The sequence below is a fragment of the Phodopus roborovskii genome, unplaced genomic scaffold (genome assembly GCF_943737965.1).
Source record: "Phodopus roborovskii unplaced genomic scaffold, PHOROB, whole genome shotgun sequence".
In the NCBI taxonomy this organism is placed as follows: Eukaryota; Metazoa; Chordata; class Mammalia; order Rodentia; family Cricetidae; genus Phodopus; species Phodopus roborovskii.
The window spans coordinates 11,319,071-11,346,636 of NW_026126517.1; the positions used below are offsets into that span (position 1 = coordinate 11,319,071).

At 38.3% G+C, this 27,566-nt stretch overlaps 1 protein-coding gene across 3 annotated transcripts in view; it reads left to right on the forward strand.

The window, feature by feature from the left end:
• The window catches only part of Arhgap32 (Rho GTPase activating protein 32), a 230,322-nt gene that overhangs the window by 83,364 nt on the left and 119,392 nt on the right, over positions 1 to 27,566 (forward strand). For all 3 annotated transcript variants that reach the window (XM_051197026.1, XM_051197027.1, XM_051197028.1), the window contains exon 2: positions 15,210 to 15,318. In XM_051197026.1, coding sequence (XP_051052983.1) covers positions 15,210 to 15,318 — 109 coding nt within the window. The remainder of the gene's footprint in view (positions 1 to 15,209; positions 15,319 to 27,566) is intronic.

Here is a 27,566-nt window from a genome sequence, read left to right on the forward strand (position 1 = left end):
AAAGTTAGACTGTTATTGTATTTAATGGTACAATGTTCCATTAGTTCTTATATTTTCTGGTCAGATGGATCTTTCTTTGTTTAAAGTATCCAGAGTTCTCTAGCTCCCAGCATTGCTTAGTTGCCTGCAGTTCTTTGTCCAGGGTTGAGTTCCAATGAGATATCTCCCTTCCATGTTAGGATGTCTCCGTGTCATACTTGTTTAGGTCTTGTCTAGGCAGCCAGGTTGGTGAACCTTCATGGGTCTAGCTTCTTTGACATTTTTAGAAGACACAAACTTCCTGGTTTTTTTTTTTTTTTTTGCTTGCTGTCTTTCACCCCTTACCTACTTCCATTATGATCTCTGAGCCTTAGGTGCAGAAGTTGTGTTGCAGATGTATCCATTAGGCCTAATCACCATATGGTCCCTTGTTCAGTGTTTTGATTGGTTGTGGTTTTCTGTATTGATCATTGTTGTAAATTTTTTTTCCCCTTTTGATGAGGGGTGAGGCCTATATTTATCTGTGAGTAAGAGGATAAATATTTAGAAGGGATTATGCTGTTCTGGTGAAGTGGTGGCTGTAGGTTCCCCTTCGAGGCCCATGACTTCACTAGTCCTGGGTAGTGGTGAGGTTACAGTACCAGGCACAGTCTCCTCGTGTTGAGGGGCCTTCAGTCCAATTGGAGAGCTGTCTGTTGCTGAAGGTATGTGTGCCACTGTTGCACCCATAGGCCATTATTAGGCTTCATAGACTCTGTGGGGTTAATGGCTGTTTCCCTCCTTTGGAAGCTTGCATGGTATCTTCTGGTATTAAAGCAAGTTCTCCAGGAGAAGGATTTAGATGCAGTTCTAACCCTCAAGGTCCTGTGTCCAAAATATATGGTATCTTTAGCAATGAGGACTTACTTTCCATTTCTAGGAGGCAACCAAGGACAGCATCATTAGCCTATAGTGTTTTGGGAATCCCTTGGATTCCCTTGACCAGCTTGTAAAGTTGAGGCGGGGGTGGGGTGGGTTCTCATGCTTGGTATTGGAATTTGTGTTAATTAATGGCCTGCCCAGGAATCAGTGTCTCACTGTGGATCCATGGGTGGCCTGAACTCCTGCCTCTGCCTTTGGGTCGTGAATGGTGTGCATCATCATACCTGGCTTATTAAGAACACTTAAAATCCTTGCTTATGTGCAAGAGCCTTCTCCTTTGTGGGCCTTCCTCCCTTGTTCCTGTGTTACATTAAGTACTTTTTTCATGTCTAATAGGGTTGTCTTGTGGATTTTGTTGGTTATTATGCTTTTTAACATTTTACCATCCTGGCTGTTGGATCTTAGAGATTTGTATCAACTGATTAAATATTTTAAAAAAAAATTAAGCAGCTGTGATGTGCTTCTTTCCTCTCTTTTTTATAGTTTGACTATGCTCATGTTTGGTATTAATAAAGGAGATATAAACCCTGTGTGTGTGTGTGTGTACGTACACGCATGTACAGATTTGTTCATTTGTGTATGCATGTGTGGAGGCCAGAATTTGATATTATGTCCAGCTTGGCACTCCGTGCCTTATTTTCTGAAACTAAATCCTCTCACTGAACCTGTTGTTCAAAGTTAGGCTAGACTGAGAGGGTTTGCCTTTTCTGCTCCCAGTGCTGGGATCACAGACACATACAGCAATACTCAGCTTTAAACTTTTTAAAGAAATTAAAAAAAAGTATTTGTTTTATGTGTATGGGTGGTTTTTTTTCTGCATGTTATTTTGTTATGCTGTGTGTAACTTGGTGCCTGAGGAGGTCAGAAGTGGACAACAGAGATGGTTATGAGCATCCATGTGGGTCCTAGGAATTGAACCTGTGTCTTCTGTAAGAACAATAAGTGTTCTCAACTGATCAGTCATCTCTTCAGCCCCCATTGTTGGCTGTATAGGTAGATTCTAGGGAACCTAATCTTAGGTCTTCATATTTATGTAGAAGACATTTTTATCCACTGAGCCATCTCAAGCTGGATACAAACATTTTTGTATAGTAAGACTTATCTGTGTTTTATGATTTTTATGGCTTTATAAAAATTTAGTAAGAACTCTATAAAATTATATTCAGGACCCTTTTACTGTAAGATGGTTGGTTGAGAGGAGTTTTCACATGATGTTCTGTAATTTAATTTTTAGATTTGAATATCCGTTTTGAGGGGTATTTATTTAAATGTATAAAACAAGGAAGAAATGTAATTCACATCCTCTGAATTTTTGTTAGATGATAATAAATTTGTTATAGTGATACCATGGTCATCTCATTTTTTGAAGCAATTTTGGAGATAAGAATATACTAGGATTTGTCTTTGGTATGAACGGGAATATTTTACAAGATGTTTTTATGTAAACTATTAGGGAAATTTTCAAAATCCCTGTCAGAAACAATTCATTTTCTAAACCTGTTTTCAGGTTTGCCAATAAATTATAGTTTCTAGCAGAAGACAAAACCTCCATCAATTGTCAAAGCTGCAGCATTCAATCAGTGAGTATTCTAGAAGTTGCAGGGAGGAGAAGCTATTGTATAAGCCAAGTCACCCAGAAGTTCATTTTCCAAACTTCCAAGTGAGAAAGCTCAAGGGTAGGGGTAGGTCTTGGATGTTGGTTTTGTCCTTTTCCTTTTTTTTTTTTTTTTTTTTTTTTTTTTTTTTGGAGATATGTTTGAACTTAGTATAAAAGTCAGGGCTCCATGTTTGCTGCTGCTGCTCAGCAGGAGAGAAGTACCTACCACTGCAGGATACATCTGTGGTTGGTACCAGCATGGCTGTTTCCTAAGAAGCATTTGTGTTGTTTAACTGTCACTGATCCTGTACTTACTTCCTAGTAGACCCTTTTTACTGCCAGCACAGACCTTTCCAGTGTAAATGTAGAAACATGTTTTCATTTCATAAAATAATTGTCAGTGCCTTTCAACTTTTGACATTTTTCCCCCTTAGATGGACCCTGGATAGGCTTATATTTTTCAATGTCACTCTGGTCACTTGAGCAAAGGTACACCTGAAAGTTACTTCTGAGAGGAAGGCAGGAAGCTGGGCAGGGCTCTAGACATTACATATCTTCTCTACTAATCATGATCCTCCCTAACCGTGAGGTGTGTATAACTGTGCCTTGCATGGTGCCTAGCACAGGACACTGGTGTGTGTGTAGTTAGCCTTTCTGGTTTTCTGTTTGTCATTTTAAAGGCTGAGATAGAAACAGAAGCCTGCTTTTTGAAAATACCCATTACCTGGAAATGAGATAAGAAAATAGTCATTAAAAGTGGATAATTAGCGAAAGATCCCCCTGATTTGGACTCTGGTTTTTATTATGTAGGTCAGAGAGCCTAAGGCAGTGGGAGGGTCTAAGGTGTGACAGGTGCACAGTCATCTGCAGTGAGTGTGCTGCCTGGGATTTCCTGTCTGCACTCCCAGCTGCAATGAAACCAGCATCATCACTTGCCAGTGTTATAGCAGGCACATTCTTGAGTGAGCATCAGTAGTGCTCACCCACCTGAATGCTGGTGCTTCGTATCTCATGCCTTGAGGATCTCAAAACGAGATGGAGACAGAGAGTGAGAGTAGCTCTTTGGGGGATGACAGTGTGTTTTGGCAGGATTCTGATGTTACAACCCAGCTGACTGATGATGAAGATGAAGGAAGGGAAGAGAATTTCAGGTGATTAAGGTCTTCTGTCCTCAATCCTTGGTCTGTCTGTCCTCTTGTCCTCTTCTGTCCCCTTTGTTTCAATCCTCTTTTCTTTCTGGGTAGGTTTGGGGTGGAAGAGGACAGCTTTCCAGTTGGCTGTAGCATTCTTCATTCCACAACTTGCCCTGAGCTTGTAAAATGTATTTTCAATTACTTGTTCCAACACCAGGAAGAGAAGGTGTTAAACAGGTTTTGTTGTAGCATTTCAGGAATTTCAAGTAGAGACTCATAATGAACTGCTACCCCTTTCTGTGTCTGATTTGTATCTTAATAGATTTGATCTGAATTTGCATCTAATGGATATTCACCTTTTCTTTGGGATGTGTGCTGAAGTGAGTGTGTGTGTGTGTGTGTGTGTGTGTGTGTGTGTGTGTGTGTGTGTACAGCTGCCTGCATTTATGAATATAAATGAAATACTTTGATTAAATTCAATTCAGTTATTTTGTGGCTTTGATCCTCATTTTACCCACTTACCCACACCCGCGTTTTTCTGGGCTTTGGAATTTCTGGCAGAACCTTAATACTTGGAAGCTTTCGTAGGATGTCTCCTGGTTGAGAGTTCTGTGGCCTCTGTTAAAGAAAGAGATTTTGCCTGCTGGAGGAAACCAACAGTATTTAATCCCATCACAATGCCACAGAATTTGGGAAACCATTTTTGTTTCATACAGAGTTATGGACATTAACACATTTATAGACACTTTAAAAAAACAAAAACCTTGATGAAATTTGAAGTTAGAGCTTCATACACCCACTGCTACTAGCACGGGCAATTAGATAACTTTCTAATTTTATCTATGAGTCCTTAGGCAGGTGAACATATCAGTTCATCAGATACTGTCTTTATGTTTAATACTCAAAACAAGTAGCCGCCCCCCACTCCCTGTGTGTGTACATGGGTGTGTGTGTGTCTGTGTTTCCCTTTCAAGTTAAAGGATTTTTTTTTTTTAAATCTAGAATTTAAGTCTTAGTTAAGGAAATGGAGTGATTGAATATTAGGAGCTCTTGATACATCATGTGAATTTGTTACTCACAGGTTAAAACAAATGAGAAGTATATTTAAAAATGTTGAGATTATAGAAATGAGCTTTTATTAACATAGCATTCTTTTTTGTTTCACTTTTTGTCCCATAATTTCATTTAGCTTTCCAGATTTACATAAATCTCATCTCTCAAGGTGTGGTTTTTACTATTGTCTATGTATGTCCCATCAGTATATGTTTTGTTTGGGTTTGTATTAAAAATGACCGAATTAAAGTTGTGTTAGTTACTTTGTGATATTAGTTAAAGGAAGACATACCTTGGGCCTGACTGTTGACATTTTACAGTATGTTAGGAACTGTAATCGTAGATATATTTGTTAAGCAGTGGGGACCCCCCGTCGGGTTTTCTTTTGACATTTAAGAGTAAGTCTGTAAGGTTGAGCCTTTATCTTGGGGAGTACTGACAACATAGTCATTCTGAGAAACCAAGCTACTTGTAGGTCTTGTTTTGGGAAACCATAAAATCATAGTTAGTTTGTCCTTGTTTACAATTATATATCCTATCTGAATATCACCGTAAATCTTCCAAACCAAATATGCCTTTGGGATTTTATTTACAAATTCCAGAGAGAGATGTGGGTAAGACCCCATTTCACCCAGTGTTTCTCACCCTATTCACCAGTAAGGCATGAGGAAACAAGGCAGTACAGCCTTTCGCAACATCCCCAGCATGTTCCTGCCGAAACGCCAAGCAGAAAAATGCATGTGGGCGTGGAAGGTGAAGGGTTGGATGAGATGTGCTGCAGCTATAACTGTGGAGAACCTGGTCTGTGCCGAGAAGAGCTGTTTGTCAAGTCAGTTTATAGCTACGTGTACACTGAAGTTAAAACCTGTGCTAATTCACCTAAATCAAGCCGTTGTCTTGGTTGCACACCCCCTCCCCATCTGTGTCTGTCTGTCTCTTTCTGTCTGCCTTTCTCCTAAACGAGATGAGGGCAAAAGATTGTATATTATTCTCTCATGAATAGCATCGAAGTTAGGTTTTAAATATGCTCTTAAAAGAATGGCACCATGTCACTAGAGGTGTCCTGGATGAGAGAGCTAATGTTGTCAGGTATCTGGAATGTGGGTTCCTGCTGGCTCTAGCCACTGTCTGCTTTAGGGAAGGCACTACCTTCTGAGAGAAGAGCAAATGTTTGTCTGGTAGTTTCTGCAATATCCTTTATCTTTGGATTTGTTAGCAGGAAATGGATCTTTTTTGTGGTAGCACTGGAGAGGTAGACCTCTCCATTGTGAGGTCAGGGGGCCACAGACTCAGATCTCAGCTCCTGTTACTTTTCACTTGTACTGTGGAGTTCATGTGCTCTATCTGCCTTGTTCCCCTGGGCAGTGGTCCTTAGACTAGAGATCCGTAGAGTCTTAGACTAGAATAGTCTTTAATGATCATTAAAAAGAGATTTCTGTAAGTGGGAAGAGAATCACAACCCAGAAACTGAAGATTGTAAATGTTGAATCTTGTCAGGAAAGAGAAATTTTATTTAGGAGTTGTTACATGAAGTATATTTGGCTAAATATGTTACATACAGTATGTCTGTTAACTGCATTGCAAGTCTATAAAATAGGGCTTTAAAAAAAATATTTCTCCAGATGGGGATTTATGTCTTAGATCTACCTAGCACACATTGTCACGATACGGTAAAGATTTGAGCCCATGTGTAATGATCGAGATCAAGACTTTCATTGTATAAAAGTTTGTGATATATTTGGTCTATTCTGCTAGTCCCTGCTTAAGCAATAAGTTCTCAGAGGCAGTGTTTCTTTGCATCAATGATGTGGAGAGATGCAGCCAACACTGGAGAGGAGCCATGAATCCACTATTTTGAGCCCCTCAAGCACCTTTACTTGTATTCGAGTTCAAGACCATTGATTTTAAGTGAGAAGAGAAACTTCTTTCTCCATTTAGCAGCCCAATTTTGAGCACACATCTTCCTTGGCAGGCAGGTGGGCATTAGGAACTTGTATCTCATGCTTGACTGGCTTGCAGATGCTTTACCCCATCTCTGCCTTGCTGGGAACGATCCTGCAGTGATGCTACACTGTTCAGTAGGACTGGATAGTGGTGTTTCATGTCTTTTACAGGCCTACTTTTCTGTTAGAATAATTTACTTTCATGTCTACAAGATACTTCACAATTTCCCGTTTTTATCATCTTGTCTTTCTTCTGAAATTCTTGAGATTACCAACCAGTTTTTATGAACTGGGCATGGTGGAGAGAAAATACTAACACTTAACCATTGATGTAATTATAGCTCTACACTCATGTTCTTTTTATAGGCATCTCATCTTAATATCTCATGTAAAATGCCAAAATGTGTATTTTTGCCATAAAGAGTTATTATGTTGCTTGGGAGTTTAATTTGGTCTTCAAAATATTTGTTTAATGTTATATGTGCTTTTTGAGCATATTGTTATCAGTGTCAGAATAACAACCATCCAAGTCTGCTGTAAGCATCCCTAACCTCAGAAGATTGTATATAGTATTGGAGCTCAGCCATTATTCTGCCTTTATGATTTGTGATATAGATGGCCTAACCTCAAGGCATGCTAGTGCAAGACTTTCTTGGTATTTCAGTAATTCAGCCCTTTGGCTGGGTGCCCAAGGTGAACCTTTCATAAGAAAGTCATATGCTTGTCTGCATAAGATTTTTGATGTTCAAAAAGGCCTTACTGCAAAGAAACTGTGTAAGTAGTTAAATTTTTTTTGATTTATTAAGTTGTTTATGTAAAATTAAACACATGGGTTAGGGTGTGGGTCAGTGTTAGAATGCTTGTCTAGTATGCCTAGGTTTATTTCCAGCGCGCGCGCGCGCGCACACACACACACACACACAGAGAGAGAGAGAGACAGAGACAGAGACAGAGAGAGAGAGACTAAGATTTTTCCTAACCATTGCATTCTCTGTGAACTCAAAAGTTTCTCAGTTAATTACACTTTCACACTTCTTAAATTAAAGCTCTGCATACTTAAACTTTTACTCATAAATGTAACATAGGTAACTTTTAAAAAAATATATGGAATACACCTTTTATCACAGCACTCAAGGGAACCTTGTTGAGTTTGAGGGCTGGTCTATACAGTGAGGTCCATTCTAGTTGTGGCTGCATGGACTGTATTTCAAAGGAAAGCAGGCTTAACAAGAACAGATGACCCTTCCTGGACACTGAAGTTCTGCTTCTTGTTTGCTTTCTTTGACAGTCATCCATTTTTCTGTGTTGTCTTTCAGTTATAATTATTTGAAATAAAATACTTTTCTTCTACCTAAGTGTTCTGTTTTTTTGTTTTTTCTTTCTTTTCTGTCTTGGCTTTTTTCTTCTCCTTTTCCTGCTTGGTAAGGAAAGCTCTGAGGGTTCTTTTGCCTTCTGTAACAGTTTCATCCCTGCCTTTGGGGAGAGTTTGGTTTACCAGTCAGGGTGATCCCACTTGCTTTTAGTCTTCCTGAAATTGGTCAATCTGGCTTGCTGATGTCAGCCATCCCATTTTGTTCAGGGTTCATTTCCCTTTGTTGAACTTACAGAGATTTCACAGACTAGGGCCAGACATTTGTGTCTTCACATATATGTAGTCTTAGAATACAAGGCACAGTGCCAAGGTTGTTGTTCTCCTGCCCCAGTCTCCTAAGGAAACTTCTCTGAAAGGCTTGGTGCTTAGCATGATGGATTTCTAGGGATCTAAATGAAAACCAGGAAAACTGGTTTGCTGTATCAAGAGTGATTGATGTGACAACACATTCCAGTCTTCTTTGTAAAATACCTAATCACACATATCAAACTATTAAGTACCAGTACGTTAGAAGAGATAATGGAAGACAAAAGTAATGTTTTTTAAAAAAGGCTTCCAATCAACATTATCAGGTAATGACAACAAAAATAACAGACTTTACTGAAGAACATAAAAGAAACCAGGAAACAAATTAAGAATATACTTTGTTCAGAATAAAACTGTGTAATACCACAAATTTGTTAGTTCTGTCTAATTGTGCATTTAGTATAATAAAGTGCTTAAAACAGATGAATAAATGTTTAAGTGAATTAATTTGGGCTAATTAATTTAGCCATGGAATAATTAAGGTAAATGATTTGGGCAACTGAATATTAAGGAATAACTAACTCCTCAATGGTTGAAATTTGTGGTGCAGTGTTGTAAAGTCATAGCGTGAGAAGCCTAGAACACACACAAGTCCACAGAGGGATTTAGAGATGACATAGAGGGTTCCCCCAAGACAGTGGGGCATATAATATTATTCATTTGTCAGGGATACTGGACTGGGAACTTTTGTTGCTAAAACATAATGACTATTAAAATATCAGACATTTTCAGTTAGAAGTGAATAAAAGCTTTAGAAAATATGGATGATATTTTCAACAATGTAGCTAGTCCCATTAGTGTTAGAAATTTTGTTTTTAAATTTTCTTATTAATTTTGGGTATTTTAGATTTATTTAAGCATGTATTAATCTATATACAACTAATCAGAACAGGGATCCTGCATATTTTAAAACATTGATTTATTTTTAGTTTATGTGTATAGGTGTTTTGCCTGAAGTATGTGTGAACCACATGTGTGCAGTGCCTGTAGAGGTCAGACCCCTGGAACTGGAGTTACAGATTGTTACCTGCCATGTGGGTGCTGGGAACTGAACCTGGATCATCTGGAAGGAACAGCATGCACTCTACCTGCTGAGCCATCTCTCCAGCCCCAAGCTCCTGTATTTAGAGGCTTTGCAGTCAGAGTTCTTAGTGTCTTTCAAAGGTAGGATAGTAATATATCAAACTCTAGGATGTCAGGTTGTAGCTTTTTTCTGTTGTAGGTGTACAGAATACACAAAAGCCTCGTAGCTTCCGATTTACTATTGAATTATTTCACCCACAGTTGAAAGGAGCAGAGGTGATGAGATTTGCTGTATAGGATGTCTCTCAAAGCGGTCTGTGGAAGTGAATCATATTGTTGTCCATATAGACAGAAATTGATTAGCACTCCCAAGTTACCCATTGTCTCTGATAGAGAGCACTTTTCCTATCCCTCATTTTCTCTTATCTACAAAAAAAATCAGAAAATGGTGAGGCCTTAAGACAGGCTTCTTTCTGGTTCCTGTTAGCACTAGTAGGGAATAACTTCTTCGTTCAGCTGTAGCAGAACCAGGGCCAAACTTGATAAAGGCTAATAGATAAACAAATGACTGGGAAAAGGAAAAGAGAAAGACAGAACACTGCTGCCACTTGGAATTCACTCACAGGACCAAGAAGAGGGGTCTGGACTGGAGTGGTCTCTGGAGTGCTGGTCTGGACATTGTAATAATGCTGTTTATCTTTAGAAGGGGGCTACCTGGGCCTCTGTGGGACTTCAGAACTGCTGTGTGTGCATTCTCAGAGGTGAGAAGCAGGGATCTGGTACAAATAGAGTGTGTATTAAAGATAAAAAGAGTTTTTCTCAGGAGAATCAGCAAGTCAGTTTGGCTGACAACTTTTCTGTTTGAGGACTTTTGCTTTGTTTTGTTCTACTATATACAGGTTCAAGTCTGAAGATATTTTACAGAAACTTATAAAAAATAGCTTTGGGATCTTTAGATTTCATAGTTGAAAATTCTTAGCAGTAAGTTGTTCTGTAAGAGGTGGGGCTGTACTCAGACATGGGGAAAGCAAAATTTGTTCATACTTTAAAAGCAGAGAATAAGAGTCAGTGTAATATGTAGATACTAAGTTTTTATGAGATACAGTATATGTAAATATAATTTATGCCTAGTAAATTGATGTTTATTGCCTGTCCATAAGCCTTTATTTTATACTTTTATTCCAATATGACTTGCATATAGTGAAGTCTATAGCTTGGTGCACACAGACACAAACACTCACACACTCACCCTTATTTAAATACAATCCAATCAAGATAATTCTTCTAGTGTTTCACAATTTTTGTTCCTCTTACATTCTTTCTTTGGTCATTGTAGATGAATTTTGAATTTTGTTGTTTCTTGAATTTCACTTGAATAGAATTATGTATTGTGTTATGGACGGTGGCTTTTGTTGCTGAACATTTGTGAAATTTATTCATTTGGTGCAAGTGGCAGTACTAATACTTTGTAGTAGGCTGTTTTAGGAAATTTATTAAAAATATGTGTGTTGGTTACATTTTTAGCATAAATAATTATAAATGTAGTGTTGAATATACATATACTTGATTTTTACATACTGATCATATGACCAGGAATCTTGCTAAATTATCTTATAATTCTAAATTGTACAGACTTTAATATTATCTGTGTATATGTCAAGCAATTACAATCTTTATTTTATTTCTTTTTCCAGTTTTATGTTGTTTTCTTTTTATAACTTGAAAAAGCAGCAACAACTGAGTAGGACCTCAAACAGTGTTAGTAGAGACATCTGTTTCTCCTGGTTCACCTTTAAGAATTATGCTAGATGTCTTCTTTAAAGTAGCCGCCCTTTGGAGTTTATGATAGTCATCAAATGTTAATTGTTAGAATCATATGTGATTCCCGCCTTTCAGAGTGTGGTCAGTGTTAGAGGTTGATGTTAGATTGTAAGCCAGTTTAATTTTGGACCTCCATTTGCCACCACTAATTTGTTTTTGAGTTGTGTTTATGGTATCACATTTCATTTTCTTTCTAGTGATGTCTTTGACAGCTTTTGTTGTATCATCTTTAAGACTTGTTTAGCTCATTGAATGGGTTGAGAGGTATTTATTTTTATAATCTGGAGGAATATATGTGTACAAGAGTGTTATTATTTATTCCTTCAGTGCTTGAAATAATGCACCAATAAATACATATGAGCCCAGAGTTTAATTTTTTTATGACTATATTTTTGTTTTGTTTCTTTTTTTTTTTTTTTTTTTTTAGTATTGACGGATTATATGCTTCTGGGAATTGAAATTTTCATTTAAATTAGAATGTAACTGCATTAAAATAAAATTGTTTACAATGTCCTCAGAATCTGTATATTACCCATTTGTATTCCAGTTATGGTTGGCTCCCTTTTCATTATTCAGTGTGTTCTCTGTGTTTTTTTATTCCCTTCATCTGTCTTTGTCCTGGGTTCCTAGATACTGAAGAAGCATCAGCTTTTGCTCATTTTTCTTTGTATATATGATTTGTTCTCATCTCCTCTTTCTGAGTCGGATATATTCAGTCTAGCCCCAAACTTGCTTTGTAGCTTAGGCTGACCTTGTACTTCTGATCCTTCCAAAGGGGTCTGGCAGAAACAGCATCAGAAAGACAGAACTTGTTTTGGCTCCTGGTTCAAGGGCAGATAGTCACCGGCGGGAGGCCAGGTCATCATGGCAGCAGGGGCTTGAGGAGGCTGTCACATTGCATATGCAGTCATGAAGCAGAGTGGTGAGTGCTGGTGCACAGCTCGCTTTTTCCTTTTTAGCAAGTGCAAGACCTCAGTCCATAGAACGAAACTGCCTATTCTTAAGATGTGTCTTTACAACTCAATTAATTCAGCTTCTCTATGTTTTTGTAATAATACACGTCATAATAAATGTATGTGTATCATATGTGTTTGTATATGTGCATATTATGCACACACATCACATAAAGCATTGCTATTACTAATGGCGTTTTGAGTATCTTACTTTGTAGTCAATGGCCAGCCTCAAAGTCACCATGTAGCACAGGTGGCCTTGACTTCCAAATTCTGGGATTATAGTTGTACATTCTTCAACCATGAGTCTGTCAGTCTTTTCTATTTTTCCAATGTTTCTGTAGTTCTCAAACCTGTGCCCTTGTTTTCCTTTTGGTAAATTTAGGTTTGTTTTGAAAATGGCATATCTTACCTGTGTTTTTCAAATGGATACTTTGAAAGATAGAATTTGTAGGTAATAGTGTTTTTTGTTTTTTGTTTTGTGTTTCCTTATAACACCAATTCATGCTTTTGGTTTCTCCTTTTTCTTGTCATTTTTGTTTCTTTGAAGTCAGTTTGTCCTTTGTACTGACTTTGAGTTTCCTGTAGGATTTTATATTTAGTGGTTTGGGTATGATATACCTAGTTTGCTTTTAAGAATTCTGCTTGAGGTCTGGAAAGATGGCCCAGAACTTTAGAGCAGGGACTGCTCTTCCAGAGGACTCTGGTTCAAGTCCCAGCACTCACATAACCGCTCACAACAGTGTCACTCCATTCCCAGGGGATGTGGTGCTTTTTATGGCTTCCACAGACACTGCATGTACATGGTGTGCACTCATGAAGACAGGCAGAACCCCACAATAAAATAAAAATCAATCAAAATCCCCAAAGAAACTTTGGCTTGAGATTTGGTGAAAGATTCCTTGAGTTGGTAGCTTGATATTTTTTTATTAGTTTTAAAAGTTTCAGACATTGTTTTTTAAATGCTGGCTCTGTTCCTTTCTCTTTTAAATCTTCCTTACTCTTTTAAATCATCAGTTTAGAAAATATATGAGAGTTTATATTATATGACATTTTTTGAGATAGAATTTCTCTGTGTATCTTTATTGGCCCCTGGCTGTGCTGGAACACAAAGAGATCCACTTGCCTCTGCTTCCCAAGTGCTGGTATTAAAAGCCTGTGACACCTTCACCCAGCTTATTTGATTGTGTGTGTGTGTGTGTTTGCGTGCGTGCGTTATCTTTTCTTCTCCTTTTTTGTGTCCTTCAAGGTTGATGATTATTTTCTAGTTAACTGTTTAGTCAGGTTCGTTGTTAATACAGCTACTGAATTCCTTTTTAAACAATTCTAAACTACCTGCTTTCGTTTTTGTTTTACATTCCTTTTCTTGTTGCTCACACACACATACTCTCCTTGGTAGCGTGTAAGAGGTCAGCAAACAATGTTCAGGAGTCGATTCTCCATCATCATTCTGGGGATCAAACTCCTGTATCAGTCATGGCAACAAGCACCTTTACCTCCTGAACTGTCTCTGTGGCCCACATCTAATGAATCTATAATTGCAGATGCATTTCTTAGGGTGAGCATTATTGTCTCAATACTCCCTGTTGAAAACTTCACTTTTATCTATTTTTCTTTCATTTCATTGAACATATGAGTCATAAATATTTTAAGCAACTTAATAAAAAATTAAGCAAATGCTTCTTACCAGCTAGTGTATTTCTTTCCCTTGCTTGGCCCCAGGCAAGTAGTTGCCTGTGATCTAATTCATCTTAAAAAAGCCCATGCTTCTCATTTCTCTTGAGTTTACCCTACTTGCCTGCCCTGAGTCCTTTTATCTGATGCATTCCAGGAAAGTTTCAGTTTTGTAGATTATCTGCTTTAGCAAACTCTTATAATTTGAATTACATTTATTGGTTTATTGTATGTGTATGTACATTTATGTATGGGCACACATGTTGTAGCACATGCGTGGAGGTTATGTCCTTCCACCATCTGGGTCTGGGAGCTAGAACTAAGTCATTAGGCTTGATGGTAAGAGCCTTCACCCAGGAAGTCACCTTGATGGCCCTTTATCTGCCATTTCCTGTTGGGCCAAGAGTGATGCTGCTTACAGATTCCTCCATCTGAGGCAGACTCTACGAATGGACCATACTGCCTCTTCTTTTCGATAACTTAAAAATCTGAATTAAATGAGAGTTTGCCTTGACCTTTACTTTTTGTTTAAGTTTGCCTCCTAGGTTTTTATTGGCTATCGTGTGATATGGGGAATTGCTCATAAATCTTGTTTTTGTTTGTTTTACATTTGTATTTTCTAAATTGAGGTAGTATTTTCCCTAACACTTCTGACACTGTATGGTTTGGGTCTGACCGTATAGCATTACTTTTTGTTCTCTTGGGCTCAGTTCTAAGACATGGCTTTCTTGGAGTCTCAGTCGAGAGAGCTTAGAGCACTTAGCAGTCCCATCTTGTCCCTTGTCTCTTCAGCGTTGCTGGGCTGTTGAGGAGCTACTCAGTTCTCAGCTGGTTTTCTCCTCCCCACTTCATTTTGAATGGCTTGGATGACATCTTTGAGTATATAACCGTTGGTTTACTGATTTAAGGAGTATTTCCACAGGGACTTCTGGGTCAGTGGTCGTGTGTGTGTGTGTGTGTGTGTGTGTGTGTGTGTGTGTGTGTGTGTGTGTGTGTATATATATATATATGAACCCGGTGTTATCTCAAGCCTTAGGAGCTTAGGTCCTCATGCTTGTGCAGTGAATACTTGACCAACTCCATCATGCACCTTCCCAGTCCCATTGTGATGCTGATCTAATGCTTCGCACACAGTTCTGTAGATACTACAGAGATCATTTTTCAAGTTTCACATTATGTTGAAGTGATGTAATCAGGCCTTGTATAATAAATACTATAGTTATTTTCTGGAGTAGGAAGCAGGTATTCTGTATGCCACAGAAGATATCTGGAAGCCAGTATAGAAATTAAGATCACCACCACTAGCCACTCAAGTTCTTTGAGTTAAACTTAAAATCAAAAGATTTTTTTTTCTGCCTTTTGGATTGTGTTCATTGAAACAGTTATTACTGAAATAGACATTCTTACAAAAGTCTCTCCTATTTCTCTCTGTAGGAAAATGAAGTCCTCAATACAGTCTGAAGAGGATGATTTTGTTCCAGAGCTACATAGAAATGTTCACCCCCGGGAGAGGCCTGATTGGGAAGAAACACTTAGTGCAATGGTAAATCAGTTTATACATATGTGTATAGTAAATATATATAAGTAAAAATGACTGCAGCATTACTCACAGGAAATATCACAGTATTTCTTGTTAGTTTGTATGTTTTAGAGTAGATACTTTCAGGTACTGTTTTAGATGCTGTAGGTAGAGAAATAAAATACATTGTGAGATAATAATTACTGGCTTTATGAGAATGCTACAGATGGCCTTTGTGAGAATGTGAAATATGAGCAGTCACTGAAGGATGTGAAGGAGAATAGTGTTCTTATCTGGGGACATACTAGGCAATGGAAGATCAAGCTAAATAAAGGCTGTGTTGTAGAATTAAAAAGAAAGCTGAAGAAACACAAGTCGTGTGTCTCAAATTAAACTGGCTGGTGGAAGAATATGAGACAAGTCAGAAGAAGTATTTTTTGGGTTGAGAATAGATCATATGTGCTCATGTGATCTAATGACAAGGGCTTTGGCTTTGTATACTGAATGAGGATGAAACCACAGCTGAGGAGTGACAGGATCTGGCTTGACTTTTAAAGGAAGCCCAGATTGCTAGTAAGTATTAAGAGGCAAAAGAGGAAGCCAAAAGACCAGTGATGTGTTCTAGTAAGCCAGGAGACCAGTGAGGGAGTGCTCCAGTGAGGGGATATAATAATAGTATAAGAGGTCAGTTGGTCTGTCGGTCTCTGTCTCTGTCTCTGTCTCTGTCTCTGTCTCTGTCTCTGTCTCTCTCTCTCTCTCTCTCTCTCTCTCTCTCTCTCTGTGTGTGTGTGTGTGTGTGTGTTGGAGGGAATGCTACAATAAGCCAGAAATGGTAAGGGTCTGACCCAGGATAGTAACAGATTGTAGCAGTCCATAGTTTGAAAATTATTTTTATTGGAAACTTCCATGGGAAAGAAAATCTCCCTTCTTAAGATTTGATAGCCTGGGAAGTATACACAGTAGTTTGTGACTACATTTGGGTCTAGGAATACTAGCCATTCAAATGAATTTATAAATTATTCTTTGCCTTATAATTTTAGGTTAAGTTCCTCTCAAAAGGCCAAGTCTGTCACAAAACTAAGTTACCAAAGCATTTTAGTATTCAGTAATAGAAGTTGAAATATATCTAACTAAGCCTTTTTCTGCTAGGTACATATTTCTGCCAAATCAGTTATAATGTTAGTAAATTCTACTTTGGGTTATATTGAATTAATACTTGTTATTAATTCAGTTATTTGTGTGCATTTTGTCCTGTAGATGGTGCCATGCATATCCCTCATAGGGAGGGCCCAAAGCTTCATCTCCTCCAAACTCAGTAGATTCTGAGCCTTATTGGTTATACATAGCCATTCATGAAGAGGGAAGAAACATAGTCTGCTTAGTTTTCTTTAGATCAACTACTGATATTTATCTCAACTCTTCAAACAACTGTTTTTCCTAAATGTAATTAAGCCAGTTTGTATTTTCTGGGTGAATTTCTTGAGCTGCCGCAGTCAATCATAATTGAGTTGTCTCCATCGATAATCAGCTTTCCTTGTTCAGCTAACAGATGAGCTACTTAGAAAAGCTACTTAAGTTCTGTAATTTTGTGAAGAAATTCTAGATGGTGATGTATTTATTCTACAGGGTGTTTTGTTCTTGATTTTTCAGAGATTGTCCTCCTGTAATTTGAAAATGTAGAATGCATAGTTTAGTAATATGATTTGTTTTTAGTTCACCATGTAATATTTTGCTTTCTAGTTTAATTAAAAAATAGTTGTTCCTTTACTGTATGGCACTCATAATTTACTTTTTTAATTTTTAAATTTTATTCATTATTATTAGTGTGTGTATTTGTGCAAGTATGCTATCAGTGTAGTGCACATGCCAAAGATGTGTGAAAGTCAGAATATAACTGTGGAAGTTGGCTCTTTCCTCCTATCTTTAATGGGTTCCAGGGATTAAACTAAGGTTTTCAGGTTTTCATAGTTGGGCAGCAGGTGCCGTTACCTGATGAGCCATTTTGCCAGTCCCCATTCTGAGATTTTTATGTGACTTTTTTTAATGTATTTTTTTCTTCTGTAGTTTGATTACATGGGTCTTGAGCATGAACTTTGTAGATGACTTTCCCAAGCCTTCTGGAGATAAAATTATTCTTTAATTTTCAGTATGCTGTTTATTCCTGTACTGTAGTCCTGAACTCAGTGTAACTCCAATCGATTATGTACATATCTGTTCTTCTCCTATTCTTTTGAGGAAGGGTAGGGATCACATTCATTTTAAAAGGTACATTCATGACTTTCACAAAAATACAGGGTGAACACATCAAATGAACACTCAATTAAGGAATCCGTTAAGGGTTGTATTAGAGGAACAGACTGTTAGAACAAATATATAATAAAAGGGGGTTTATTAGAAGACTTTACTCAATTCTGTCTATGTAGTACAATGTGCTGTCTTCATACTGGAGAGGCTGAGAACTGATGGCTACTTATTTCACAAGGCTAGGTGCTTTAGATACCTGAAAGGTTTGGGAGATTCCTAGAGAGTCACATGTATCAGCTCCTTGTTATAATCTTATTTTGTGCTCTTAATTTTCTCATGTGTAAGTTCCTTGAGGGCATGCTATAAATCCTTCCATTAAAAACATCACCTTCAATAAATAACCAAATTCCTGAATTGTAAAAGTGTACAGGGAATGTGTGTGGGGGGTGTAATTCAGTTGCTAAATAATTTGTCTGGCATGTATCAGGCTCTTAGCTTGATCCCCAGGACCACATAAAACCAGGTGTAGAGATTCACGCTTGTAATCCCAGAATTCCCAGGGTATCATAAAATGATCAGAAGTTCAAGGTCATTTCAGCTATGTAGCAAGTTAGAGGCTGGCCTAGTTACATATGACCTCTGTCAAAAAACACAAGGGGGACTAGAGAGCTGGCTCAGTGGTTATAGGAGTACTTTTTCTTCCAGAGGATCTGAGTTTGACTCCCAGAACCCACATAGTGGTTCAAAGCCACCTATAACTCCATTCCAGAGGAGCTTACACCCTCTTTGGAACTCAGTGGGCACGAGGCACGTACATCGTGCATAGGCATACATAAAGGCAAAAACACTCATATACTCAAAAATAAAGAAATCTAAAATGTAAAACAGGAAGAAAAACAAAATACAGGGATGCAATTTGAGCCAGTATTTTACTAAGCTTTCTCTAGAAAGTCATGTTAATTTTACAAACTGACTAAAAATGAAGTTTGCACTGTTTTCTCTCAAAACTATTCAAGTGAAACATTTTGAGAAAAATTTATTAAGGAAACTTTTCTAAATTTTTCTCTAAAACAGTTCCACTTAATTAGTTTTTGAATTAATATAAATATTAATGGACTTAAATGTTGATTTGTATGGTACAGTGAGAAAACTAGTTTTCATCAACATTTAAGGAGATACAGAAATTTATGAATTGTTAAACTCAAGGATTTTATATAGAGATATTTTTAAAATCAAAGCAATAGTAAACCCCCGTGAGTGCTCTGCTTCTGATATGATTAGCTACTCTTCACAAATTGCTACATAAGATCATTATTTCAAAAAACCCAGTCCAGAGGCTGGAGAGATGGCTCTCCTGGTAAAACACTGACCATACAATCTTGAGGATCTGAGTTTGGATACATGTACCCAGGTAAAATCTGGGTGCAGTCATGCTTGCTTGTACTGCCAGTTGCTGAGGCCTGTGCAGCTGGGACCTGGGAACCTGACTGGAAGCAGGGAAGAAAGCCCTAAGACAGATACCAGGGAAGTAAGTCTGGACTCAGTGAGCTGTGTGTTTCAGTGGAGATACACACAGCATTGCATCACAGCAAGGTAAGCTGTGAGGGGCTGGGCCAGTTAATCTCAGTAGGGGAGCATGCTCATCTTGGAAGAGGAAGCTGCAGTGGGAGCTTTTCTTGAGCGCATACTTGTTTTAGCTAAAGGCTGGCCTTTCCTGCACATTCATACCAGAGGAAGGCCTTTCCATCCCTTCCAGCTCTCCCCACCCAGCACACGGGAGGCAGAAAAAGTAGGATCCCTGTGGTTTGATGGGTGGTTGAGTTCTGGGTGCATGGAGAGATCTTGTCTCAAAGAAGGTGAGGTGGAGAGCAGCTGAGGAAGGCCCCTGATGTTATCCTCTGGCCTCTATACATGCATACAAGTGTACTGCATACATGTGCACATACACATACAGGTAATGCTTCTCACACTGTGAAAACTCTAATGTAGACACTGCTTGTAGACTCAGCAGCGAGGAGACTGAGACTGAGTTGGGAAGTTTGCTTGAGTTTAGGATTTTGGGGTCAGCCCAGGCAATGCAGTAAGACCCTTCCACAATTTCTTAAAACGGGATAGAACCAGTGAAATAAAAAAGAAATCTAATAAAGAAATATAGAACTTTTCTAAATTACTAAAAATGAATCATTTGTACTGAACATTGAGATTTTTTAGTAATTTAAAACTAATAAAATATAAAACAGCTGGTGTGTGTGTATATATGTGTGTGTGTAGGTTTTTTGGTGTGTGTGTGTGTGTGTGTGTGTGTGTGTGTGTGTGTGTGTGTGTTTGTGGCCAATTTTGGACTAAAACCACCCTGCCTGTCACACTTGTGTTCCATTCATTTTGGTGTCATCACATTAGGATTTTGTTATTCGTTTTTATGTTGAGTATTAGAAATACCCAGACCAAACAATACATGTAATGTGTATGTGTGTAAGCATTGGTATTTTAAAAGCATAATGATTCAGTGCACTTGAGAATGGAATGCTGCTGTGATTTAATAGTGCTACTTACAGCAGGCCAAGCAGCAGTGTGAGTTGATGAGCATACTGTTTTAATGGTTTGTGTTAGAAACATTTTTTTTCATTTCAGTTTACTTTTCAGTCATTAAAATTGGTATGTGTTCAGCACTGGGCTTAAAAAGCAGGTCAGTTCATGTTGGAGCAAAAAAATATTGATAACAAAATAAATGGCCAGTATATAATAATTATTTATACTGTTAATAGCCACATCCCTGAAAACAAGATAAAATATAATTTTCCAGAATATCACAGTATTAAACTTAAGGAAAACGGGCAGCGTTTGGTATTGCCACCCCTGAATGCATGAGCTCCGTCCCCTCCATCACTTAAGGTCACGGCACTCCACCCCCATGCTTACTCAGCTTTTCATAATGGTTACACCTTTCAGGAATGCTTCCATCCCACCATACATGTTGGCACCCACAGCCCCATGCTTTCCTCTACGTTTGTAACCTCCTAGTTCTTCACTGTCATTACCGTGCACCTGACCTGTCCCTGTCTTTTACTCCTAAGAGTATTCGTTCCCCACTTAAAATCTTTTGAACATCACAAACAACAGACTTTTCTTATATCTCATCTCCCGGACTCCTTGCAAGAACCTCCCCTTTTCCAGCTTTGTGGTTTATGTTAACAATTACTTTATCATCCGTGTCCAAAACCTTGTATTGTTATGAATCAGATAATTTAAAGTCCTTAACTACTTGATTCACTTTGGCTCTTACACAATTCTCAAGTGGCTGAGCATTAGCTCACACCTTGGACTAAAACTACCTGCACCATCACACTTTTTCCTCCATCGGTTGGTGCCATCACATTAGGATATTGATTATTTTTATGTTTAGTATTAGAAATACCAAAATTGAGTTATGAGATGACAAGTGTGTGTTCTACCTGTGTGAGCTTAAAACATGCTCTTTCTCAGATCATTGCAAGACTTGCTTTTGCATTTTTAACATTTAAATGTTACCATCTTAGCTAAAAAACAAACAAAAAAACAGTAACCCTGCACTCCCCTCTGTGTGTGTGTGTGTGTGTGTGCGCATGTGCGTGTGCGTGTGTGTGCATGCGTGTGTGTGTGTTTTGGTTTTTGGAGACAGGGTTTCTTTGTGTAGCCCTAGCTATCAGCTATCCTGGAACCAGCTCTGTAGACTAGTCTGGCCTTGAACTCATGGAGATCTGCCTGTCTCTGCTTCCCCAGTGCTATAATTAAAGGTGTGCACCACCACTGCCTGGCTCCCCTCTGTTTCTTAGTCTGCTCTAATTCTCTATTTACTATTTACAAACACTGAAAATGTACGGAATTATTTTCTTCCCCATCACAATGTGAGCCATGTGAGTAGAGCCTTTAATTATGGCTAGTTACTGCTTTCTTTTCTGTGCCAGGCATAGTTAGTTTTCAGGAAATACTTGTTCAGTAAATGGAACTGCCATTCTTTATACAGACAAGATGGCCCTTTTCCTTAAAACACTGAACTTTCTTCTTTATCTTTTTAAACATTATACAGGTTAGTTTTTGGCAGCTTGACACAAACTAGAGTCTATGGGGAATTGCTCTGGAAGAGGAAACTTCAGTTGATGAGTTGTCTTGATCAGATGGCCTTTGGGTGTATCTGTGGGCCATTTACTTACTTGCTCATTGAGACATGAGGACCCAGCTCACTGTGGGTGGTGCTATACGTAGGCAGGTGTGCCTAGGCAGTATCAGAAAGGACAAGCCAGAGGAAACAAGCCAGCAAGCCACATTCCTCCAGGTTTGGCTTCCCTTGGTGATAAATTGTAACCTGCAACAAGAAATAAACCCTTTCCTTCCCTAGTATTTTTTCTCCCCCCCCCCCACAACAGACACTGAACTAGAACAGGCATTAATAAGAATTTTCTTCATTATTTTCAGCAACCCCCTTCTTTTTAAACAAAAAAGAGACTTACTGGTACTTTTTTTCAGGCTATCACAAGCAGCTCTTAGTACTTGGGCCATTTCCCACTGTATCACTTACCTTTCCTAGCAGAGCAAACTTGGATAAAAGAGGTGGATTATTCCTTTAGAGTAATTTTGATGAAGAGGTAATTTTGGAGTGTGCGTGCATGCATACGTGAGTGAGTGAATGTGTGAGTGTGAGTGAATGTGTGAGTGTGTGTATGTGAGTGTGAGGATCTAATGTGTAATATGTACTTTAAGACAAATTGCCTTAACAAAGTATCTTAGGATGGGAAGATGGCTGAGTGGGTAAATTGCTTCCCACTCAAGCATGCAGACCTGAGGTCAGATATCCAGGATTCATTCACTTTAATGCCCGATGTGCTGCCTGTAACTCCTGCACTAACATGGGATAAAGATCGGCAGAACAGGTAAACTTGGAGTTATGATGCCAAGTCTGTCTAGCAGAAACAGTGTTCTCCAGGTTCAGTGAGAGACCCTGTCTCAAGAAAAACAAAGTGGAGAGCAGTTCCAGATGTTACCTCATTTGGCCTCCATACACATGCTTAAACAGGTGAGAGCGTAATAATTGCCCTGCATAGTTGTACATACACATACCCACCCAGATAAAGTACTTGTAAAGGTAACAGTATACTGTTATTAGATTTTCCTAGAACCTTCTGTAAAACATGTGATAAGATTGTATGTATTCAGGTGCTGCTGGAGTATGCCTTTAGTTCCAGCACTCGGGAGGCAGAGGCAGGCAGATCTCTGTGAGTTCGAGTCCAGCCTGGTCTACAGAGCTAGTTGAAGGACAGCCTCCCAAGCAATACAGTGAAACCCTGTCTGGAAAAACAAAGAGTATATGTATTTTTTTGGAACAAGTATAATCTTAAGAAGCAGAATTATGTAAAACAACTAGGGTAGTGGAATGATGTAAAAGGAGATGGAGAAGATGAAGCTCAGTTATAGAAAAGCATACATTTGCTAATATGTAAATGTGCTAATTTAGGTTGATTAACCAGCTGTTGTCTAGCGGAGGAGTTGTGATAATTATCCTAATGGTGCTTGCTAATAATTTTCTCAAATTATTTTAAATGTTGCCTTTGAATAATTTCTCCTGCTATTAATTGATTCTCTGAGATGTTTCTAGTGGAAGTGAACCTTCAGGCAACTCTTCTGCTGCAGAATAGCTGGTTTCAACCTCGTTCACAGGCATCATGGTTACTGTTTTGCTCTTGTCTTCTCATCCTTTTGTTTTTAGAAGTAGATAATTGAACTGAAGCAGCAATATATTTTACTTAAGGCTGTTTGTATGGTTTATAAATTGTGTAGGGACTTAAATCTGCCTGCAGCCTTCTTTCATTCCTATTTCTGTGGTGTCCAGACATTAGAAAATAGATACACTTGTTGCCATTATTTATTTTACAGAGCTTAAATCCTCCCTCCCTCCCTCCAAGTCTTTCTGACAGTCTCCGTATCCTGGAATTCTTACCTACACCAGGCTGACCTCAAATCAGAGATCCTCTTCCTCTGCCTCCTGCATGCTGGGATTAAAGGTGTGCAGCACTGTCTGGCTAGATTTTCATGTTAATGAATTTGTCTTTTTAGTAAATATGTTAGCCATTATTAAATGTGATGCAGCCCAATAATGCTAAACGGACCTTTCGGAGAGAACTATAGACAACATTTAGAGACAGTGTGTGTATTTTTTACTTAATTGTGACTTTTTTGAGGGGAGATTTTCACATGAACTCATGATATTCAGGCTTTAAAATGTTTGTTTATTTCCTTCAGACTGCATGGGGATAATTTTCCTGGAGAATATAAAATTGTGAAGTTTCTAGAATAAGTGAAAAAAATTGTTACTGTTGTTTTGTTTTTTAAATTATGTATATTTGTCCAAGTTCTTTTGGAAATGTTCAGAAAGGTATTGTTAATCTTCTTGTGACAGATTAATGCTTTAAGGGGCCATCATTTTAATGATGGTGTCACTTACCATAATATACTCTAGGTTTAATATGTTTATTTTTCTAAGGTATTGGAATGATTATTAGATTTTTTTTTTCCTTATTAACTCGTTTCTTTGTCAGAAATGGGACAATATTTCCAAAGACATCTGTAAACACACCACTTTTCATTTTTAGAGATACCTTACATGTGTTCCTCTTGTTTTATTTTCTCTCTCTCTCTCTCTCTTTTTTTTCTCTCTCTCTCTCTCTCTTTATTTGGAGACAGGGTTTCTCTGTGGCTTTGGAGCCTGTCCTGGAACTAGCTCTGTAGCCTAAGCTGGCCTCGAACTCACAGAGATCTGCCTTCCTCTGCCTGGGATTAAGGCATGTGCCATTAAAGCCCGGCACTGTTGTCTTTTCTTGATAGCATAAATTTTATATTATAATCTCATTCATGTAGTTGATTATGTAAATACACATAATACTTTGCGTGATTTTGGGGGGGGATTTTTTTTTCCTTTGGCAACAGTGAATTAGTTACCTTGTTGTGATAGAGCACCATAACCAAAAGCATCTTTCGGAAGAACGAGTTGGTTTTCTCTATGTTCTGGAGACTGAGTCCATAATGACAAGGAAGGCAGCTAGAACAGGAAGCTGTTTCCCATCACATGGGAAACTTGAGAGTGTGAAATGGAGGTGGGACAAGCCTGCCCCAAGTGACCTATTTCCTTAAGCAGTGCCCTGCCCTCTAAAGGCTCTAAAATCTCCCTAGCTCCACTAATTTGGGCCCACATGTTTTAATGCCCATGTGTATGGGATTGTTCAAACCACTGCAGGTTGGTTCTTGCTATGTAGCCCAGTCTGCACTTTATCTCATGATTCTTCTGTCTCAGCTTCCTAAATCCTGGGAACACAGTAGGCATGTGCCCCTGTCTTAGTTAGGGTTACTATTGCTGTGATCAAACACCATGATGAAAAGTAAGTTGTGGAGGAGAGGTTCTTTTTCACTCACTTCCCTGTAGCAGTTCGTCACCAAAGGAAGTCAGGACAGGAACTCAAGCAGGGCAGGAACCTGGAGCCAGGAGCTGATGTAGAGGCCATGGAAAATGCAGCTTATTGCTTTGCTTAGCCTGCTTTCTTATAGAACCCAGGATCACCAGCCCAGGCATGGCACCATCCACAGTGGGCTGGGCCCTCCCCATCCATCATTAAATAGGAAAATGCTGTATGGCTTGCCTACAACCTGGTCTTATGGAGAGGCATTGTCTCAATTAGGGTTCTTTCCCTCTGATGACTATAGCTTGTTCAAGTTGACACAAAATTAGACAGCACAATTCCTATGGTTGGTTATATAGGTGCAGTTCTGTCACACAGAAACAACTCATAATTTTGTTTACTGTTTTTCAACAATTCAAGATGTAAACAATTTTCTCCTTTATCACTCTATTTTAGGCAGAAATTAAAACAAATCACTATCTAGAAATAATATTTATGACAGTTTAAACGTTGCTGTGCTCTCCTTCAAGTGTTAAATTTAAATGCAAGAAATAAAGATGATGCAATGAACTGAATCTTAAGAGAGTAAAGATAGAAAATGGCAACACGTGACCATATTTTCTAACTTATTTTCAGATGGTTTTATCACAAGCTTAGGGGCTGAAAAGAGTAGTCATTTATTATTTCTCATTCTGTGAGTAGGGCAGGTGGAATGTTTTCTGCTTTGCATCTCGTAACACAGAAAATGGCACCCACTGGGCTGAGCTCCCTGTGGTCCCAAGTCTGAGGTCCATGTTTCCTTCCTGGCTGTCAGAGAAGAACCTATCCCTGTTCTTTTAAGTGATGTGAATTATTCTCATATGTCCCTTTCGGCTTTCAAAGTGAGCTGTAGTCTTCTTTGACTTTCTTTTTCTGTTACTAGTTTGAGAAAATCTACTTTGGGATTGCTGTCCCAGATGAATCTGATGTTTTAAGACTAACTGACCTGAGCCTTTAATTTCATCTACAGTCACATCACTGAACAACCCAGTTAGATGAAGTAATGGAGAAATAGGCAGAGGGCTTGTTTTAGAATTTTACCTACAGCAGTGTTAGATGTTTTCTTCAGCTTTTATGCATCATAATATATTTGCCATATGTGTTAATAATAGTTGATGAAAATAGAGATAGTGCAAAATTTTTAAATTTGTCAATATTCATGAAACCAATTTCTTGGGGTAATTTATGTATTCTGTATGTTGCTATTGTTAACACAAAAACAGTACTGTGGGGCCAGACAGATGGCTCAGCAGTGCTCTTCCAGAGGACCCAAAATTCATTCCCAGGACCATACGGTGGCTCACAACTATTTGTAATTCCAGTTTCAGGGGGTCCTAGGCTTCTGGCCTCCTAGGGTGCTATAGTTACCTGCACATACCCCCATATAGACACACATATACATACACATAATTAAAGGCAATAAAAGTGAATTTTGAATAATAAAAAGATTTTTAAAAAGAGTACTAAACATATTTAATGATTTCATAATATCCCATAAAGTAGAATATAGTTCTTTTGTTAATAGGGCTCTAAAATTATTTCATATTATTTTACTTTAGTGAATAATTTTATGCTGAGTGTTTCTTTTTATTTTTATTCTTAAAATAGAGAATTGCTGACTAATGGATATGGAGATCCCCAAATTACTTGCCAATTTAATTAAAGTATTGTGGCTAACACTGCAGACTGCTGTTCTTTCTTGGCCTCAGTGAACCAGCTGGGTCAGTAATACATTAAGTACTTTCCATGTACTGCATTTTTCTCCTTTGTCTTTGTTCAAAATTTTGGAGGGACCAGGGGGGTTAGATATGGTCAAATCCCCATTGTATTCATGTATAAAATTTCGAAGAATAAAAATTTTAAAGTCTGTAAGCCTTGTTAGTGTCCTGATAAACATCAACATTTACTGCATTTTGAAAAAGATTCACACCCAGAGATAATGTAGAGGGCTTCAGGTTGTGCTGGGGTAGAGACTGTAGAAGTAGTTGGCTTTTGTGTCTGTTTCAGAATGCAATACCTTGCATTATTGCTGAATGAAGTTGCAATTAACCAGGCAACACTGCCAACCACTTTATTTGTATATGTGGTCACCAAAGTCAGTTACTTGAAAGACCCTTCTATTATCTGCACCAGTGGGATAAAGGTAGAGTAATTTTAGGGCAGTAAATACTGATAGAACAAAGCATGTCTCCCTATTTTTTTTCATGTTTTCAAAATCAAAGTATGTTTCAGTAGGATAGGTCAATTGTTCCTTATTGCTTGATTGGTTCAGACTGTAGAACAGCAAATGCTTGCCTGGTTGTAAATGTGTATTTCTACAGACTGCTGACTTTGACAGGAAGGAAATCCTTTTGGCTTATATCTGTTAGATTTTTTTACCTCAGTTTTTGTTGCATGAGTTCTTGCCAAATGAGGCATGCTCCCAACCCCATCCTTACACAATGGAACTTTTAACAGGAATTGAGGGCTTTAAATATGATTCTCAATGAACTTGGCATTCATTTCAGTTTGTCTTTGTAGCTCACTGAAATTGTTCACCTTTGGTATTTAGTGTCAGTTTCCCTT